General features: G+C 35.4%; 1 protein-coding gene across 1 annotated transcript in view; it reads right to left on the bottom strand.

The window, feature by feature from the left end:
- Positions 1–5,546: 5,546 nt before the first annotated feature.
- LOC131145605 (aminoaldehyde dehydrogenase 2, peroxisomal) overlaps positions 5,547–20,247 on the bottom strand; it is a 36,460-nt gene continuing 21,759 nt past the window's right edge. The window contains exons 10-15 of the mRNA XM_058094778.1: positions 17,288–17,401; positions 6,869–6,946; positions 6,632–6,783; positions 6,453–6,513; positions 6,235–6,341; positions 5,547–5,977 (exon numbers count right to left, since the gene is read on the bottom strand). Coding sequence (XP_057950761.1) covers positions 5,887–5,977; positions 6,235–6,341; positions 6,453–6,513; positions 6,632–6,783; positions 6,869–6,946; positions 17,288–17,401 — 603 coding nt within the window. The 3' untranslated portion in view covers positions 5,547–5,886. The remainder of the gene's footprint in view (positions 5,978–6,234; positions 6,342–6,452; positions 6,514–6,631; positions 6,784–6,868; positions 6,947–17,287; positions 17,402–20,247) is intronic.

The raw sequence follows: 20,247 nt of genomic DNA, 5'->3' as shown, positions 1-20,247 counted from the left end.
CTTAGATAATAAAACAATGGAAAAATAAAATACCATAAAATAGATAAATTGAATACAAATCTTTGATAGCCCTAAACAATTGTGGAATCATATTGAAAACAATTTCAGAAAATTCTTGAAAAAAATTGGAAGCTTGGCAATGTTTTAAGGACTTTTTTTTCTTAAGTTTGATAAATTCATGTTTAAATATATATATATATATATATACATATATATAATCTTTTGTATATATATACACATATATATAATCTTTTGTGTGTATGCGTTTCAATGATTAAACAAAAGGTAAAGAAGTATTTCAAACCTTACTTGTATTAGTTCTGGGGGGGAGTTTATCGAATAGGATCTCCTCCTTTGAAAGTCTTATTAGTTATTCATAAATCGTACCTACTTAATATTTTTTTTAAAAATTAATATTTATTTACTTTTTAAGGAGTTAATTAAGACCATTAGATTCAATTTAAGGATATTCACAATTAATTATGTATCATTCATAGAACGGGTATGTTGGGGGTGCTAGCACCTTCCCCTTTCATAACTGAATTATCGATCCCAACTCTAATAAATGCAGACTGAAACTATTGGTTCTTTGGCCTTAGGATTAGTTTGGAGACCAATCAACAAGTAATAATTAAATAAATTAACCGCACCTAGTAAAGTAACAGGCTAGTGGTAACTCCATCGAACTTATGTTATTATTATCCCTCACCACTTCAGAACCTTCTTTGGAACAATGCAACATACTGCAATTTTTTTTAACTACAAATGTGGTCTTATGCTTCCAATTAGGTAATTTGGGTTCCCAAAATCTAATTTCGGCTTATAATGAGATAAGGGAAATATTTTATCAAGTAATGTGTTCTTCCCCTCATGTCCTTATTCCTAGGCATGGAGGGGATTGTTATTTCTAAGAATCGTATGATTGTGAGAGATTATAGTCCAAAAGAATGAGACTAGATCGAACAAATCAAGAAATAATAAATTAGATGCATGTTCCTAGGATAATATTCTGGAATCTCTACCTAAAAAATATTTTCGAAAACCCAAAAAATGTTACTAGAAGTTTTCTTGATTTTAAAATTGGCCAATAATGAAGTCATAGATTATGAAAACTCATATATTTCACAAATCTTTTTTTTAATTTGACAATACGACTCAACTTCACATTTTAAAGTCATTTATTCATACATCTTCTTCAAGGACAGTAATGCAAGTCATTGTACCTTTTTTCTTTATTTTTCAAATCAATGATAAAATCCAATGTTTTCAAACCAACTTTTATCCATCATCATCATCATCATGTCTTTTTTAAATTTAGGGTTTTGAGGTCAAACCCTTTTCGAAGCAATACTCTAGGTTTTTCGAAATCATGTTGGAGTGCTCTTAGATAGTAATGACAATACTGACATATTAAAAGGGGTATTTTTTTTTTTTTTCTTATTTCATCATTTTTTTTACTTCTTTTTTATAACACACGCATGTAATTGTAGTAATCGTTCTAGTAAGCGAGTATCAATAAGAATGCTAATTGACTAACCATTATTAAGATGGCTAGATACTCACATTCCTTATGCATACATGCACTCCCTAACCTAATCTCTAATTTTCGCAAACTTTTTTTATTTTTCTTATATTTTTAAAAAATAAAATAAAATAAAGTAACGACTTCATGTCAAGTGTTTTGTTTTGTACACTCCTTTTCTTCAATCTCTTCTTGTTTAGGGATCACCCAATTGTGCATCCCAAATCTAATGAGCCTCTAAGAAATTGTTTTTTTTGAAAAAAAAAAAAAAAAAGAAGCAAAAAGCACCTTCCGACTGCCGAGATCTACAAAAACTAATTTAATATTTTAACACATGGATGGTGTATGGTACTGAGTTGTTAGGGTTGGTATAGATGCATTAAAGTGCTCTGTTAGTTGAAATCACACTCATTCATTCATCAACATTTGATTTTTTTAACATTTAGTTATAAAATAAATTTTTATTTTAGTTTAAAATGAATGCTACTTGGGATAGTATTTTTTAACCGTCACGTGTCAGTCGATGGTGAGCCTCACCTAGAACAAAAATGCTGGATCATCCATCGTTTTTTTGTACGCGTCAATTTTGGAAATAAAATTTCATTAATTTAAATTAAAATAAAACTATAATCCAAAAAAACTCTTTATTTTACTATATATAATTAAAAATTGTTATATAGACTTAGTTTAGAGCTTGAAAAAAAATTAAATTTATTTTTAACATTTCGTCATTAAAATTTTTTTAAAAAAAATGTAAAATTAATGAATAAAAATTTCATTTTACGCATGCATCATTAAAATTTGATTCTTTCAACTTTTAGTTATAAAATAGATTTTTATTAAATTATATTGTTAATTAAAAGTTTATTGGGCACATTATTGCATGAAACAAAGACGATTACAGTGTAATATTATATTATATTGTTAATTAGAAGTTTATTGGGGTTGAAATTACAGTAAAATATAACATATTTCTTAGTAAGATTCAAAAATTGAAATATTTTCTAAGGTAGATCTAATTTTATTTTATTTTTTTTTAGAATCTAGAAAAACATTGGACTTAAATTAAGTTGGGAGAGGTATTCAAAATCACTTATTTTATAATTTAAAATTTTTTTTTATTATAAATATTTGAATCATCATGATTTCCCATGAGACATGGAAATGTGATAATAAAAATTTAAGAATACAACAATTGATAGGTTTTGGATGTTTGAGACTGCATCTATAGGTGTAATGATGAAGAGCATTTATTTTTTACCGATTATTTTTATTTTTATTTTTATTTTTATTTTTATTACATAGGAACTCCAGCCACCAATGAGCCATTCGGATCCCCTAGTGCGGTACCAAACTTACGGATCAGTGTCCTCCGCCCCCAGGTCTTGCTGATCAGGGCAAAGTCCGAAATGCGGACACAGTTTCTGTGTATCAATTGGATGTTCGGCCAACCCAACCCCCAGAACACATCTTCATTACCATCCACGGTCCCCACTGGCTCATAGAGAATTCTCACCATTCATGGTCCCCGTTGGCTCACAGAACGAACTCTCATCATCCACAGTTCCCACTGGCTCACAGAGTAAACTCTCATTATTCACAGGTACAGTTGGCTCTGTGAGTATATCTATCTGAAATTGAACCTCCAATCATCATTTTTACTTACTGATGCCTTTCCACCGCGTCATGCCCATATGAGACTATTTTTATTTTATCTATATCAAGTGGACCATTAAAAATTAAAAAATAAAAATGGAGACATATGATTTCTCCACTCTCCATTAAATTAAGGAACTCTTAGAATCAAATTAGTAGTTTAATAAGTTCAATAAATTCAGTAGTTTTACTTTACTAGACGGGATTGTAAAATCATGGTCCATACTAATCAATATTCATTAAGGTGTGAGTGAGTCAAATTAGTTCACAAACTACTCGAACTCAACTTAACCCATTTCAGCTTCAAGTCAAATTCGAGCTACTTGATTAGCTGGACTTTGAATTTTGGAATACTATTCAAGAGTAAAATTGAAATTTTATAATTTTAGTTTTGGTATTATAAAAGTGATATTATATGTACTTAATATTATTCCATAAATTAAGTTCAATTGAGTCAAGTTTTGAGGAGTCAAGCTTGAGATCAATAAGGCTACAACGGACCAAGTAGAGTTTCAACTATAAATTTTCATATCGAATTAAGTTCAAACATCCCAATATGTCAATTAAATACAACTAGAATACACCTCCTAGCATGAAATGAATGATATCAATCTTAGACTCATTGATAATATCTAGACTTGACAAAATCGATAAAAAATTGTTAATTCAAATTGAATCCAACCCACTTAAATTGATTCAAAAACAATCCGCGCATTAAGGGGTCATTTGGATCACTATCAAAAATAGTGAAAACGCAAACCAGAAATGAAAATAAAAAAATCAAAATAGAAACTAAAAGTCATAAATCAACATTTTGTTTGGTTAATATTTGTAAAGTTAAAACAAATTCAAAACTTAATTAAAAATGCTCATGTTTGTCTTTAAATTAAATAATATATTATAAAATAATATTAAAATAATAAAATTACAAAATAATACAAATTAAAAATACTATAATAAAAATAAAAATTATTATAATCATTTTTAATTAATTGTTATATTTTCAAATTTTACTTTATAATAACAATATTATTGTATGTGACAATTGAAAAATAGTAAAAATATTTTGTAAATGACTTATTATTTTAAATTTTTTAAAATTTATATATATTTTTATTTTAATTAAAAATTGTGCACAAAATGAATGATTTAATCTAAAAATCTATTTTTAGATACGAAAATTTTTTACAACAGGTTGCCAAAACAACTAAATATCAAAATTTTATTTTCATTTTTTTTTATCACAAACAGCTGATAACCTAGACAAATGTTTTTTGTAATCTATTTTTTCACTGTATTGAAATAGAAACAAAAAATAAAAAATAAAAACAATACCAAATAGGCACTAAATGAGTCGTATTGCTTTAAAAAAATTTTATCCTTCCCTAAACGTGTCGATTAGTGGATTTTGAGTTTTATCCAATAGATATCTATAAACCTGTTAACAACAAATGCCAAAATCAACCGATAATTTTATCTATTCATACTTATTAGCCATTAACTCAACCAACATAGGTCTAATTAGTTAAGACTTAGTCACACACTACCAACTAGCATCTCTTGGTTTGCCCATACTCCCACTCAAACTCAAACTCAAGCCCAAATACTCTCAAATGATCAACTTCAATTATTATGTTATGAATAAATTGTTCATCAAATGATAAAAAATTTATACTTGGGATAGGAATGACGGACCATCCAATTTGAATCTCCACAAATCCACCACTTAATTGAATTGGATATGAGTTGTAATTTTCTCATTCAATCATAAGAGTAATTACCACCATAGATTATTCAAATCGATCTGCTTTGTCAAGTCTAATAATAATAGATACAATTTTTTAAAGTTAGTATTTATTTATATATATTTTTGTAACATATAAAGCCAAAACGGCTATAAGACACTGCAGCATTCTAGATACTACGTTCATTGAAGTTTCTTCTCTATAAACGTTGGCCCCTTCTTTCAAGTGACCATAGAGTTTCAAGGAGGTGGAACCAGACGGATACAAGATGACTAGTTTTCATTTCACCAGGTTTTCATTGGGAAAGAACATTTGCAAATGACACTCAGTATCATATTCATATGGCAGAATTAAAATCTCTCAACTAATTAGAGCAGAGAAGTTTTTGTTTTGCTTTGAATTGTATGTGTGTGTGTATGTGCACCCATAAGTATGTAATATTACATATTTTATACATTTTATACATATATTTTTAACATTATTTTCCGACCAAAACAAACTTATAGAATCAAACTCACCGTAGGCAAAAAGAACCAGGAAGATGGCCCAAGTCGTAGACAGGTTTGTGAGACATTTGGGATCAATCTGGGCTCAATCCACCAGCAATGGAGAGAGACATTCAATGACTACAAAACAGAAGTACATTCGATAAAATGGTTTTTGCACAACATCAAGGGTCTGGCCGGATTATGCTTAATCAGGTTGGGAACCAAATGCAAAATTGTACAACCGATGCATGAGGTTGATGGCCTGATTAAGCTCTACGCCCTGTACTGGTTACAATACTTGATACATGTAATAACACGCTATGACCTATCAAGAGGCTTAGTGCAACCATTATCAACTACTAATGCTTATAAACCACAAATCATCATAAAGCTTTAGATAAAACATCGAGTCTTATTTCCTCTTCTATTTTGGAGTATTGGCGATTTTTTTCTGTTCCTGCTTCCAAGGGATTTTTCACAGCTTTGAAGGAGAAGCGTACCACCCCCACGGCTCGTCAGAGATGTACTGAGTGACTTGCTTCACAGACAAGTAGTTCTCAAGCCCCCTGTAAAATGGATCACAAGAGAAGCAGTTAGGTTCAGTCTGCCATCCAATCCCTGGTCCACAGAGAAGTTGGGGAAAAGGAAAAACCAGAAAAGGCTTGGCCAAAGCCCAGCCCCAAGTTTCAAACATTTGAGGACCCAAGAAGCGCATACATATATGTCACAGTTCGTGTTTTAATTGTGAAATCCTTGGGTGCAAAATGTTCAACACATCTTTTAATATGGTGATCTCATTTTCAAAACCAGAGAAATCAAGTACCATTCACCCAGCTCTCGCCCAAAGCCGCTACGTTTGTTGCCTCCCCATGGAGCTTGACAAAAGCAAGGCTGTGAGCAGTTGATCCACACAATTCCTGCATTAAAAGCCTGTGGAACAACAGAAGGCTGTTAATACTTCATAATTTAGATGATCTCCGCACGCTAATGGTTCTGGAGATTGTCTGGGGTAGTGATTCGCCTAGAACTTCTAAAGCCTACCTTTGTCACCCGTTCACACCTTTCCAGATCTTTTGAAATCACAGCAGCAGCTAAGCCATAGCTGTCATTGACACAATGTCAACACTCATTTCTACCAAGTAACCAGAACAAATAAACATAAAATGAAAAATTCCACTAGAATAGATGATTAATGTCAGCCCACATAAGCACCAACTTACTCGGAGTCATTTGCTAGTTCAATGGCTTCATCTTCAGTAGTAAATGTTTTAACACACAAAACAGGTCCAAAAACTTCCTCTCTCCAAATTTGCATGGAGGTAGATACATCAGCTATAATGGTTGGTTCAACAAAGAATCCCTTCTTTAGGTGCTGCCACTCATTTGGGAAATAATCATTTGTTATGACAAATTCAGAAGCAAAGCCAGTAGAGTTCTGGACAAGCAGGGCATTTTACCTGAGGACGATTCCCACCACACAAAATATTAGCACCTTCACTTTTAGCAGTGGAGATAAACTTCAATATCTTCTCATACTGGAGCAGATGAAGCAAATATCAGTTGTTTTTCTAATAGAGAGATGAAGCAAACATCAAATAGTTGCATAACCACTGACATTCCAATTTAAAGGTATATCACTTAATGGCAACCAAAATTTATGACTTACTGCATGTATTTAATAGATCATGCATTGTGCAACATGTTTGCAATAGCACACTGAAAGTAGTTTGCCAATCCAGGCTTTGCTTCTCGTGGAGTAACTTTTTGTTAAGAAAATCAACAAATAGTTTTTTATACAACATGAAAAAATCAATGGACCAGACAAGAAATCATAACCCTGCAGCCAAAAGGTGGAATTTTTAAGTAATAATTTTAAAAGCAAGTTCTACATGATTAAAAATTTGTAAACATCCAAAATATCATGAAGAATAATGCATTTATTTAATAATATTTTATAGCAATAATTTTATTAAAAAACATGCGCTCTTCCAAAAGCCAAACTCCTCTGGAATTTAGTGTAAACCAGCCCCACATATGGTGAAATTTGATCTTGCAACTTAGTAATTCCATTTCTCAAAATTAAGTATTCATTAATAACTCATTAAGGGTCCGTTTGGATAAAAGATTTTGTTTTGGAGAAAGGAGAGGAAAGAAAAATAACAAGGAAACTCATTTTCCTCTATTTTCAACCTATATCAAATACTATTAAAAATAAAATTTGTTCTAATATGATTAAAAATTAAGAAAAATCAATTGTTAATAATGTGTAAAAGCGATTTTTTGTTCATTGACTTCACAAATTTTTCATTTTCTTTCTCAGTTTCCTTGATTGCCAAACATAGTGGATTCCTTTGCATTTTCCTTTCCTTTTCCTAATGTTTCCCAAATTCCAAATGGGACCTAAAAGTAGGGATCATGCTGGACAACGGTAAATAGAAGAGAAGAAATTTAAGGGATAGAAATTAAGGGACAAAGGAGAAAATTAAGGGATAAAAATTCTCCCAGAACCCCCTTTGTAACCACGGTATTTCTCTGCCATAAATAAGGGTAATTAATAATATGGTGATGTTTTTCTTTAAGAATGAAAATGTGATGAATGACAAATTTCGAGGACGAAATTTTATAAGGAGGGCAGAATGTAGAGATCCGGTAAATAAAATAATAAAAGAAATTGGGAAAAAGAGGTTTTTGACTAGGAGAGGAGAAAACCGACAACGGTTTTCTGAAGTGGATAAAAAATCATCGACGGTTAAGGGGTTTTACCGCGGGGCGGTAATAGGTAAATGGTAAAAACGTACCGGTTAAATGGAAAACCGGCGACGATTTTCTGCAAGTCAGAGAAAACCGTCGACGGTTTTCTCTGCAGTGAACTTGATAAAGGGATCCCGCGAGCTGATTTCATTTGTTAAACAAAAATCATTCTTTCTCTCTCCCAAAACCCAACGAACCCCTTCTCTCTTCGTTTCCGACTTCGTTAGAGCCTGGATTGACAATCAAGAACCACCACGGGGTTCCTGAAGATTATCTACAACTTTGGCAGAATAGATTTTCAATTTGGGGTTCCGAGACACCACTCCAAAACGGAGGTAAGGATGTTAAATGTTAGTTTTAATGTAAATTTGGAATATATAGGGCCTAGGGAATATTAAATGTTAATATTGTGGAGATTGAATTGAATAATGTGGGGTAAATGTGAATTTCAGGCTTTTTGGCTGTGAAAGCCGAAGAGTGAATGATTTAGGGTGTTATAAGACCTTTTAGTAAGTCAGGTAAGGGGAATAAACTATAGTAGTCTTTTCTGAAAGATTATTGATAAAGAAATATGAGAAATTGAAATGTAATATTTTACTTGGAATTTATCATGATATGAGTATTAGATGAAATTTGTGTAACATATGAGTTATACTAAAATATGTTTGAAACTGGGTTAAATGATTTGCCTTGAGAATTATGAGATCGTGAAATTTATACTGAAATATGAGATTTGAAATGTGGAAAAAAAATTATGAAAGTGATATGTACTGAAAATTATATCTTCTGAGAAAGGATGAAACATGAAATATAGAAATGTGTTATTAAGAAATATTGAATTACGTGAAATGAGATATGTATATCTATATATGAGATGAAATGAGATGTGAATATGAAATGTGAACATTGCAATGATAATGCTGCAATGAGAATGATGAAATGTGAAAACTGATATGTGAATATGAGAAGGGAAATACTGCAATGTAAAATTCTGCAATATGAATATTGAATTGTGAGAATTGAAATGCGAAATTTCTTAAATGTGTATATTGAAATATGAATATTGAAATGTGATAAATGAAATGTCAATACCGCATAATGATTGCGGGTATGTGATAATGATAGCCCTAATGGATGGGTATGAAAACCCTAATGATGAGTGTGATATTGAGCACGGTACCATTGCTAGTGGTGATAGTGCAACCACACGGACTCTTGGAGCGTGGCATGGCAGTCGACTGAGCTGTAAAGTAGAGTTGTTGTGCCCCCTGAGTTCGGATCAGGGCTATAGGCTGGCCAGTCATACTACATACGCGGGATATATGATATGATATTTTGATCTAATCGGATAGGTTAGCCGCGGTTAAGTCCAACCTTTGGGCTGCACAACCTCGACCAAGGGGGGAAGCATGACATAGAGAATGGAGAGTGACCTCGACCAAGGAGTGAAGCATAGCATAGAAAATATCCTTAAGGTAGCCATGAGTCACATACGCGGAAGTAACCGAGGACACTCATGAGCTAGATGGAAATGGAAATGGAAATGAAATGGAAAGAAAATGGAAATGTGAATGGAAATAACATGAGCTAATAATATAAATAATTAAAACGAAGTAAAACACTCTGCCTGAGAGCTCACTGAGTAAGGTAAGTGTCCTGATGAGTATCAGTTGTAGCTGAACCCAAATTATTTGGGCAAGGATACAAATGATTTCGGAGCAGAGGGGAGTTACACGTATGGGCGTGTATTCTCCCCTATTCTCGGGAACTTCGCTAGTAAATATGGGTTACGTGTAAATGGATTTGGAAATGAAATTAAAAGCTTATGAAAGCTTGTGTTTTACATCTATATGACTATGATTGTGGAAATTATATATTTTCTCAGAAGATATTATCACTGAAATGAATATAAGTTATATTATGATGAAATTCATACTGTCACACACTGTAGATAATTTATTTCGTCTTACTAAAAGGTGTCTCGCCCAATTATTTAAATATTTCAGAAAACCAAGATAGACCTAGTGATATAGCTCCGAGATAGAGGGGAGTTGTTACTTCGTAGACAAGGTGAGTGTTTTGAGCTAAGGATGGAGGATTCCCCTAGACTATTTTGTATTATATAGTCGAATGTGTTAGACATGCATGAACATGAATAAATGCAGTGCAACCAAAGATTTTTAGCGAAAGACTAGAGGGAAGGCGAGAGGTAGGAAAAAATGCCTGGAATTTCTAGAGAGGAGTGGCAAAGGAAAGTACTCGACTCGGCATTCGATTAATGAGATGGGTAGCTGTTAAGATGGCATCTCCCCAAAAATAGATTTTCATGTTTGTAGTGAACATTAAAGTCCGAGCTACTTCAAGTATATGTTTGTTTTTTCATTCGGCAACCCCATTTTGTTGAAGGGTGTCTACACAAGAACTCTGATGAATAATCCCCTTTTTCTTGAAGATAAGTTCCCAGAATTTCATTAAAATATTCCATACCATTATCAATACGTAAAATTTGAATTTGAGTCTGGAATTGTGTTGGAACCATGGAATAAAAATTGAAAAAAATGGAGCAGACTTCTATTTTAACTTTCAACAAGTAAACCCAACAAAGATGAATATAGTCATCAATAAAAATAACAAACCATTTTGTATGTGTGATTGGGGGATCTTGAGGGTCCCCACAAATCGCCGTGAATCATAGTAAACGGGCGGGATGGTTTGTATATGGATGATGGGAAAGAGGCATGCCGGTGTATTGCAAGCTCACACACTTCACATTGAAACTCAGACGACTTTTTATTTGAACATATAGATGAAAACAAACGTTTTAAATATTGAAAATTTGGGTGACCCATCCTAGAATGCCATAACAAGAGTTCTTCTCTCTAGAGATAGATACAGAATCACAAATTGCAATATTATATTGTTTACTCAAGCTTGCCTCCTCAAAGTAGTAGAGTCCTTCATATGCCTTAGCAGTGCCAATCGTCTTCCCCAATGATAGGTCTTGAAAAACACAATGAGATGAAACAAATTTTGCAGAGCAATTGGAGTCTTTCGTTAACTAGCTGATAGATAACAAATTGCAAGATAACTTGGGAACATGGAGGACAAATTTTAAAGTTACAGAGTCAGATATGCGAATACTTCCTTTACCGGCGACTGGTGATAGAGAACCATCTGCAATTTTGACTCTCGGATTTCCAGCATATGGTGAATAGGATGAAAACAATTGATAAGAACCAGTCATATAATCAGATGCACCCGAGTCAATTATCAATGGTGATTTGTAACAAGATATAGTATTTAAGGCTGACAAATAATTACTTCAGTGAGCCAGAGAACCAGTGGAAGACTAACCCGATGTTTGAATTGAGGAAATCATTTTATACAGTTGATCCAATTGCTCGGGGCTGAACGCACTACTTGAAATATTATTGGTTTTTTCACCTTGTGGTTTTTCAGTTGAACAATCAACAGTAGCCTAATACCCACGATTTTTTTGATATTGTCTCGGCTTCCAATCTGCAGGTTTTCCATGAATCTTCCAGCAGGTGTCTTTTGAATGTCCTCATTTTCGACAATGTTCGCACCAAATTTTTCCTTTATGTGGCCTTTGACCATAACCGGAGCCCGAGCCCAAAGGATGTTTTGACATTAGGGCCAAAACTTCAAGCCCCATGTCTTTTCGAGTTAGGGCTGAAATTTCAGGTGCGTTGTGCGTCTTCAACATCACCTTGCGGCGACTCTCCTCACGCCGCACCTTTGCAAAGACCTCCCGAGTCGAAGGTAGGGGATGCCGGCCAAGGATCCTCCCTCGTACATCATCCAGGTTGCAATTGAGACCTTCCAAAAACTCGAACACCCTCTCATTCTCGAGGCGTCGCTTGTACCGTATGCTGTCGCCGGAGCACTCCCACCCTTCATCGACGGTGAGGTCAAGCTCTTGCCATAGGGTGGTCATCTCCATGAAGTACTCGGTCACCTCCCTTTTTCGTTGCTGCAGCTGCCACAGTCGAGTCTTAATCTCATAGATTTGGGAGTAACTTTCAACATCAGAGTATGTCTCGCGAACTGCGTCCTAGACATCCTTTGCCGTTGGAAGGAACAAGTATATCTTGCCAATTGAGGGCTTCATCGAATTTATGAGCTACGCCGTCACCATGGAATTCTCGGCTTTCCATTTTTGCAGAGCTGTGATGTAGGTTGTAGTGGGCTTCTTCCGTTCGCCGGTAAGGTATCCTAACCTCCCTTTTCCTTTAATCACTAGTTTAATGGATTGAGCCCATTCACGGAAATTTTTTCCGTTCAATTTCTCCATCAAGAGTGAAAAGGTCCTGTTGTCTAGCCCTTGCGAACTCACAGTTGAGATGATGTCAGAGTTGCCGTCAAGAGTTTCAGAGGAACTCAACCCTCTGCTGTTGACGGCGTCGTCTGCCATAGTTAGCTAAGGTTTAGAAACCCTAGCTCTGATACCATGTAAACAGAATTCTATATGAATAATTCTTCAATTCACATATGTACATCCCACTCTTTTATAATACAATCAACTAATCTAAATAAGGAAATAATCTCCCTGCAGAATAAAATACAATAAAATAAATTCTCCTATGTTTATCCACCTTCCTAATTTATTCATTATTCACAGAGATGCTTGGTATTTTAACAGATAACTCTTGAGAAAATTCACACCAATGATAATGGCTTCGATATGTTAACGAAGGCTCTAGCAAGGGAGAAACTTGAGATTTGTCACTCGATCGCCAAGATGGCGAATCCCCCAACCTAGTCGGGAAGGGGGAGATTTGTTGGGTTGGGTTTCCCTCCAAAGTCAGGATGACCCAAACTTGCCCAATACGGGCCCATTTGGGAGAATAGGGTTAAACCCTATCCTTTGCTGCTGCAGAGGGTAGTGCACGATCAGAAAATGAGAAAGAAAAAAGAGAGAGAGTTGCAGCCGCCAGAGAGAGAGAGAGAGAGAGAGAGCTGTCTAGTCTTGATCAACTGCTCCGATCAACAAGCATTCGTAGCCTGGTTGAGCTGAAAATTTATAGGGATGTTCATGACACGTGAAGTTTCATCGTGAACGGTGGAGATAGGATTTTGAGCATTCAATATCAGTTTTCAGCCCATGAACAGTAGCCTCGATTTTCCCCTCCGCCACAGAGAGAGAAATATGCCCAATCTTGATCAACTGCTCTAATCAATGAGCACTCGTCATCTGATTGAGCTGAAAATTTATAGGGATGTTCATGACATGTGAATCTTCATTGTGAACGGTGGAGATTGGATTCTGAGCATTCGTTGTTATTTTTTTCAGCCTGTGAATAGTAACCTCTATTTTGGTGAGATCTTTCTTTAATTCTTGTAGAAGTTGGTTTATGCCAAGGAATTCTATATCTTCAGCTGATTGTATGCCTCTAGTTGAGATTAGAGAAGATTCATGTATTCCCGTAATTGTTGATAATGGAATCGTTTAAGTGAACTACGGTCCCGTGATTTTTCCATCTCACATCAAGAAGGTTTTTCAATTAAAAATCGTGTGACTTGTGCTTGTGGTGTTTGGATATTTATTTTCTGCAAATATATTGCTCTAATTTATAGTTTCCTACAAATTCACACAAAAAAAAAGTTTGAGTATTGTTGTTTCTCCCAACACGAAATTGGCGTGTGGCATCAATGTTGGAGCATCCAATGGCACGTGAATGCACACCAGGGGGCAGGGGCTACCAAGCTTTAAAACTTTGCTAATTCGAAGCTACTAATTTTGACTGTAATATCTGACTTAAGGAATGATTGTTGTAGGTTTGGAGTTCACTGTCGGTAGGGATGACTTGGATTGACAGATTCTCTAGAACAGATAAGTAGGCAAGAAGTTGTTCTGCTACCAGATTAATGCCAAACAAGAAGGTAAAATAGAACAGAAAGAACCTATGGGATAGAAGCGACTACTCCCATCAATTCAATCCAATTAATAAAGCCTTCCAATCTAACACATAATATAGGTATTTAAAGACCTAATATGCTTGGGAAAGCAAACAAACATTAGTGAGCTTAAATAACACTAGTGTAGACACCCCATTTTTACCCAGGCCCAATATTATTATCATTATTTTTAATATTATTATTATTTTGCTATTATTATTATTATTACTATTATTATTAGTATTTTTATTATCTTTATTTTATTATGTTATTATTATTTTTTTATTATTATTATTATTTTGATTCTATTATTATTTTTATTATTATTGTTATTAAATATTTTTAAAATATTATTATTATCACTTTATTATCTTGCTATTGTTATTATTATTATATTACTATTATTATTATTTTATTATCTTTGTTATTTTATTTTAAAATTTCATTTATTATTATTTTATTACCATTTTACTATTATCATATTTACTATTATTATTATTATTATTTATTTTATTTTCATTATTATTATCATTATCATTGTATATATTGTTACCATTAAAGTATGAAGAGAATAAAAATGAAAAAGGAAAAGAAAAGAAGGATTTTTTTTAGGGTTGAGATTTTTATAAAAAGAGGGGGGCACAGCCGAGCAAGAGGCGAAAAAGAAAGACAAAAAAAAACCCCAGCCGCTGCTCTTCATCTTCTTCCTCTAACCATCCATTCTCTCATCTATCTCCCATGCCAGCCACTAACCTCCATACCCGACAGATCAGCGTGTGACGCTGTCCTCCGCAGCAGAACCCGCAGCTACAACACTTCGGCCACCGGCCAGTGTTCCTCATCACCGTCGCCGACACCAGCCGAGCATCTCTGCTCTGCTGCACAGCAGTTCACGACCACGACTCCTCACCAACCTCTGCTGCAAACAATACCACTGAGGCCCGAGTAAATCTCTGCAACAGAACTCCCCTGCTCTCAGCCATCATCTCCGGCGGCCCAATATAGCAACCACAGTTCCTCTGCCTCACCTCTGCTGCAACCGCACCAGTCAGCCCCCCCCGGAAATTCTCGAGCAGAGCACACCTTCTCCGGCCTTCTGCACCCACCGATGCACCACTCCAGACCTCCAGCCACACGAGCCCGAGCCACTCCTCCACAGCCACCCGAGCACACCAGCAGCCACCGCAGCGGCCATCCATTCCAGTAGCAGCAGCGAGCCTCCCCGGCAACGACCCAGTCGTCCACAGATCCGAGGCCACGCGCAGCAACCATCGTCACTCACTCCCGTCACCGTCGCTCGCTCCCGTCGCCATCTCCCAGCTGCACCCCCCTCTGTAAGTCCCTCTGTCTGTATATCTGCAGGCAGACCACAAACACACACATACACATCTGTATACGTAGAATTGTTTATTAGGTTATATTTTGTATATATGCGGGATTGTATATTTATTTTTGCAGGTATTAAATCACTGGTGTATATTCATGTTATTTTTGTATTATTATTATTATTATTTTGTATGTTATTGTTATTGCAGTGTATGTTTATGTTATGGTATATTCGGAATGTTTTTATTATGGTATTCTATATTTATATTGCATGTTTATTTTATTCACTAGGTTCAGATTATTATGGTGTTCGACATTTATGTTATTCTATTTTGTATATTTATGCTATTATGAAACTATGGTGTATTTATGCTATTGGTATATTTGTATATATTTTCACATATTTGTGTTATTATTAATGTGCGATATATTTATGTTATTGGTATTTTATTGTACATTTAATTTGCATATGTATTATTTTCATTGCCTTAATTGTTTATTGGCATATTTATATTATCATTTAATTGCATGGGTAGTTTGCATATTTATTATAGTGATTGCCTCATATAGTTATTTGCATATTTATATTATTATTGACCGCGCATTTTATTGTGTTTCTATTTTAGATGTTTGCTATGTTTCCTAATTATCACATTTTTTTCCATATTGTATATGTATACATTTGCATGATAGATTTGTAGTTTGAATTATTTCCATAATTTTGTTTGCATGTTCATATATTGTATACTATTTATGGGATTTAATTATTTTTACATTTGTATTGTCATATTTATATATAATATTTGATGTGCGTACCAACATTATTATTATTAGTATCATCATCATCATTATTATTATTATTATTGTGGTAGGAAGCATTATTATAGTATTTTTATATATATGGTATATATTATGGTATTATTACTATGTTTGTGGTTAGTATTACTTATTAGGATATTTTTAGTATTTTAATATATATGGTATTACTTATTATACTGTATATTTATTATTTTTTACTTATTTTTATATTTTAGTATTATTGTAATTTATTTTAAATAATTTCGATTTTCTTTATCCCTATGATTTTATTGCGGGGGTATGAGCCCTCGGGCATCACGTACCCTAAGCTCTGAGATAACATATATGTACATATTAGCTTTATTTATTTATTATTTTACTTATTTATTTTTTTACATGTATTTATAAATTCATAAAAAGGAGTAATTTCAAGAATTATTAAATTAACTTAGGGATAATTTCAAATTAATTAGGTACCGTTCGTAAGAACGGGCGCGAAGGGGGTGCTTGTACCTTCCCCTCGCGTAACCGAACTCTCGATCCCAACTTTGGTAATGTAGACCGATTCTACCCCTAACGGGGTAGTAATCATGTGTTCTAACCGCACTAAAGGTTAGTGGCGACTCTTACACCATATTTTTCCTGAAAATATTAAAATGATTTTTAGTTCGCCGCCCGGGGCACACGCGCTCCTGGGACGCCGCGACAACTAGGATACTATCTTTCCTAATAGATCAAACCCTAAAATATGTTCATGTACCAACTAATACACTACAATGGTAAAAACGCAATCAAAATATAAAAATCATGGAAATTATTTTTTAAAAAAAAAAATCCTATAAGCCTCAAAATTCCAAATGTGTTGAATTTAAGTTGCAGGACTCAACCCTCACATTGGATCAAGTAGATATAGTGAACGTATAACTAATAACCCAATTCCACAATGAATAAAATTTATTCACTTGTATTTTGAGGCATAACCATAACCATAGAGAAATTGGAAAAGAGGAGCAAGAAGCAATAGCCATAAAGAAATGGAAAAATAAAGTCGCAATATCTGCACAGGTCATAGTGAAAATCACCTGCCCTGCACTAACAATAGGACCCAGCCTACAACCTTCTTCAAAGGGATCTGAAACCTTGATATTTTTGGTCCATTTCACAAGTTTGTCAAGAAATTCAGCTGCAATGTTTTCCTGAAATTTTTTTCAAGGAATATGAACCTCTTTGTAAGCAATAATTTAAATTGACAGCATTTAAGTGCTACAATTGATGCATTACTATCAGCATGCTTTTTTTAGTCTTATATATTTTGTTCAGAAAGAATGTTAGATAAGCAATATAAATTAGTCTAAAGCTGAAACATGGCAAAACACCCACAAATCTAATTATAGGCATCACATATCTCTTAATTACAAATAAATAATAGTCATTTGAGTAATCCAAACATCACAACCAAGAGAATTGCAATAAGCCAATAACAGAACATGATGCAAGTAAAAAAAAAAAATTATTTCACTCTATGCAGTGTTACATACATTATTTATGACTAGTCCTTTATTCATTCACTGAATAAAGTTTCGATATAGTAGGAACATTTGAATTTATTGTTCTCATATAAGCTTGATCCAGATACAACTACAAATATATTTTTTTGTAAATATGAATGGTAAGATAAATTTATATAACACAAATAAAATGCCAAACACAATTCCATGTCCTTTTGACTGCATTAGCATATGCTTATGCTCACCATGTTAGAATCTCAATAAAGTACCCATATCTACTTAAGTTTCCCGATAATAATAACAAAATCTTTCATATTTTCTTAATCATCTGGCACATTTGCGATAGCCCTTCTCTCGCCACTCGGTCTCAGCCTCTTCACACTCTTCCATGGCGAAGCCATTCTCGCAGACTAAATCATTCTTGCTTCCCCTCCTTGTCGCCCTCGACTTCTCCTCTCGATGTTTCTGCTTCCCTAGCCAACCCATTTTGCTGGTTTCCTCCCTTCTATCGACTCTCCTTTAGTCGTCACCTCTTGATTTTGGCTCTCCTCTCACTATCTGTCTCCTTTGTCCTCAGTTTTCTGCTCTAGTCTTGGGTGTTCCTCTCCATGAAGCCCACTTCGACGTCGTTCCATCTCCCTACTGAACTATCTTCTTATGGTAGCCCTAATCCCATTCTCTCCTCCTGTTCCTCCTCTCTCGACCTTTGTCCCTTTCCCAGCCATAACCCTAACACACTTTCCCTCTCTTCCCATTTCCTTGTTAGCAGCCCTTTGCCCTTCCCCCATGTTTCTCTCGCTCCCTGTTCCTCCACCATGGCAGTCGCGAAGTGTTCCATGTGGATTGAGGGGAAATCTTTCAACCTGGTTTTAGTAGGTGAGCTTTCCGACACTGTTAAGACTGACGGAGTATTGCAGGGGCCATCGCAAGTCTATTTTCTTGGACCTTGAGGAGTTCACCTGGTTCCATCGTGCTTGAAAGAATCCTGGCCTGCAGGTGGAACCTCTTCCTCTTGGTTTCACAAATTGAGGATTAGGGACAAGGCAGGTTCTAATCCCCTTATGAAGACCTATGGCGGTGGTTGGAGACATTTGGTCTTCCTAGAGGGATTCGGTTCAAAGGTTGGAGAAAAGTGTCCGATCCAGTCGCCGCCATTGGGCAACGCTTGATCCCTTCTTCCTGGAAGCCCAAGGTTTCAACTTCCAGTCCCTTTCCCCGCAGCTCAAACCTGAATATCTTGAAGGCTTCAGCCCCTCTAGCTCCTCCATCTTTGGAAATTCCACCAGCTCACCACTCGTGCCCCCACTACCTCTACCACCGTTGTGGTGTACCCATTCAAATGCACCCCAGAACCGACTAGCTGCAAGGGCCACCCCAAGCTGGGCTAAAGATCAAAGGCACTCGATCCTTTGTGAATATTGTTAGGAAGAGCAGGAGCTCCTCTGATCCTGGTTTTCTGGACTAATGCTTTCCAGGCCCAAGCTTTTCTCATCCTTTGTTGACCTTGGGAAGGACTTGAAGAAAGGTTTGGACTTTTTGTTCGAGGGGGATATTCTCTTTGATCTCCTAGCTCTTTAATCTTCTCCTCCAGCTAAAGACAATGCTTTCGGTTCCTTCACCCTCTACAAAGTACCAGCTAAGGATACAGCGCGGCAGACACAAGAGGAAAGCCCCAATGGAGTTGTTTGGTTTTGATACGGAGGGCACACAATTCAAGGAGCAGGTCTCTGATTGGGTGCTACGAAGGTGAAATTGGTTAGCAAAACTATCGGGATATCCTTTGATGGGTTTGAAGATAGGGTGTTGAAATTGTTTGAGGACATTGAAAAAATAAAAAATAGAAGACGGGTGGAGCTTCCACTCAACTCCAAAAAACCCATGGACAGCAACAGGAAATCGGACACGAACAAGGAGCTAAAACGTCTGGTATGCTCAATTAATTATGATTAGTCAGGAGTTTGTATAGACTTGGTGGGGGCAAGCAGCGACCGGGGTTGCATGGTTAAATAATGTTGACGAAAAGCATCTCTTGGAATGTGAGGGAGCTGAATGACAAATCCAAAAGAAGTGTAATAAGGTCCTTTCCCAAGATTGGAATAGTGACATTGTTTGCTTCCAGGAGACCAAAGTGGAAAATATAGATTTTGTCAGAGATTCTCTGGGGACAGGAGACCCGCGGATGGGTTTCCTTGGTGTTGTGGGTAACATTGGAGGCATCCTTGTTATGTGCAATCTCAATATGGTGGTGTTGCTGGATCATTCCATCAACTCCATTTAAGTCTCATGTCTGTTCAAAAACCTGGATGACAATTTTCTTTGGACACTCACAAGGGTCTATGGCCCAACAGCTAATCAGTTCAAGAGGCTTGGGTTTAAAGTTCCTTCGCATCTTCAATAAATCCCTTCTTGCAAAATGGCTTTGGAGATTCCATGACTTTAGTGAAAATTTGTTGCTATGAGACATGGGCTTGAACACAAGTGGACCTCCGAAGCTGGCGGAGGACCATATGGCTCAAGGATGTGGAAATACATAA

This window comes from Malania oleifera, chromosome 13, assembly GCF_029873635.1.
Source record: "Malania oleifera isolate guangnan ecotype guangnan chromosome 13, ASM2987363v1, whole genome shotgun sequence".
In the NCBI taxonomy this organism is placed as follows: Eukaryota; Viridiplantae; Streptophyta; class Magnoliopsida; order Santalales; family Ximeniaceae; genus Malania; species Malania oleifera.
The sequence above is the reverse complement of the archived record's forward strand: the minus strand, read 5'-3'. Positions and strand labels throughout refer to the sequence as shown.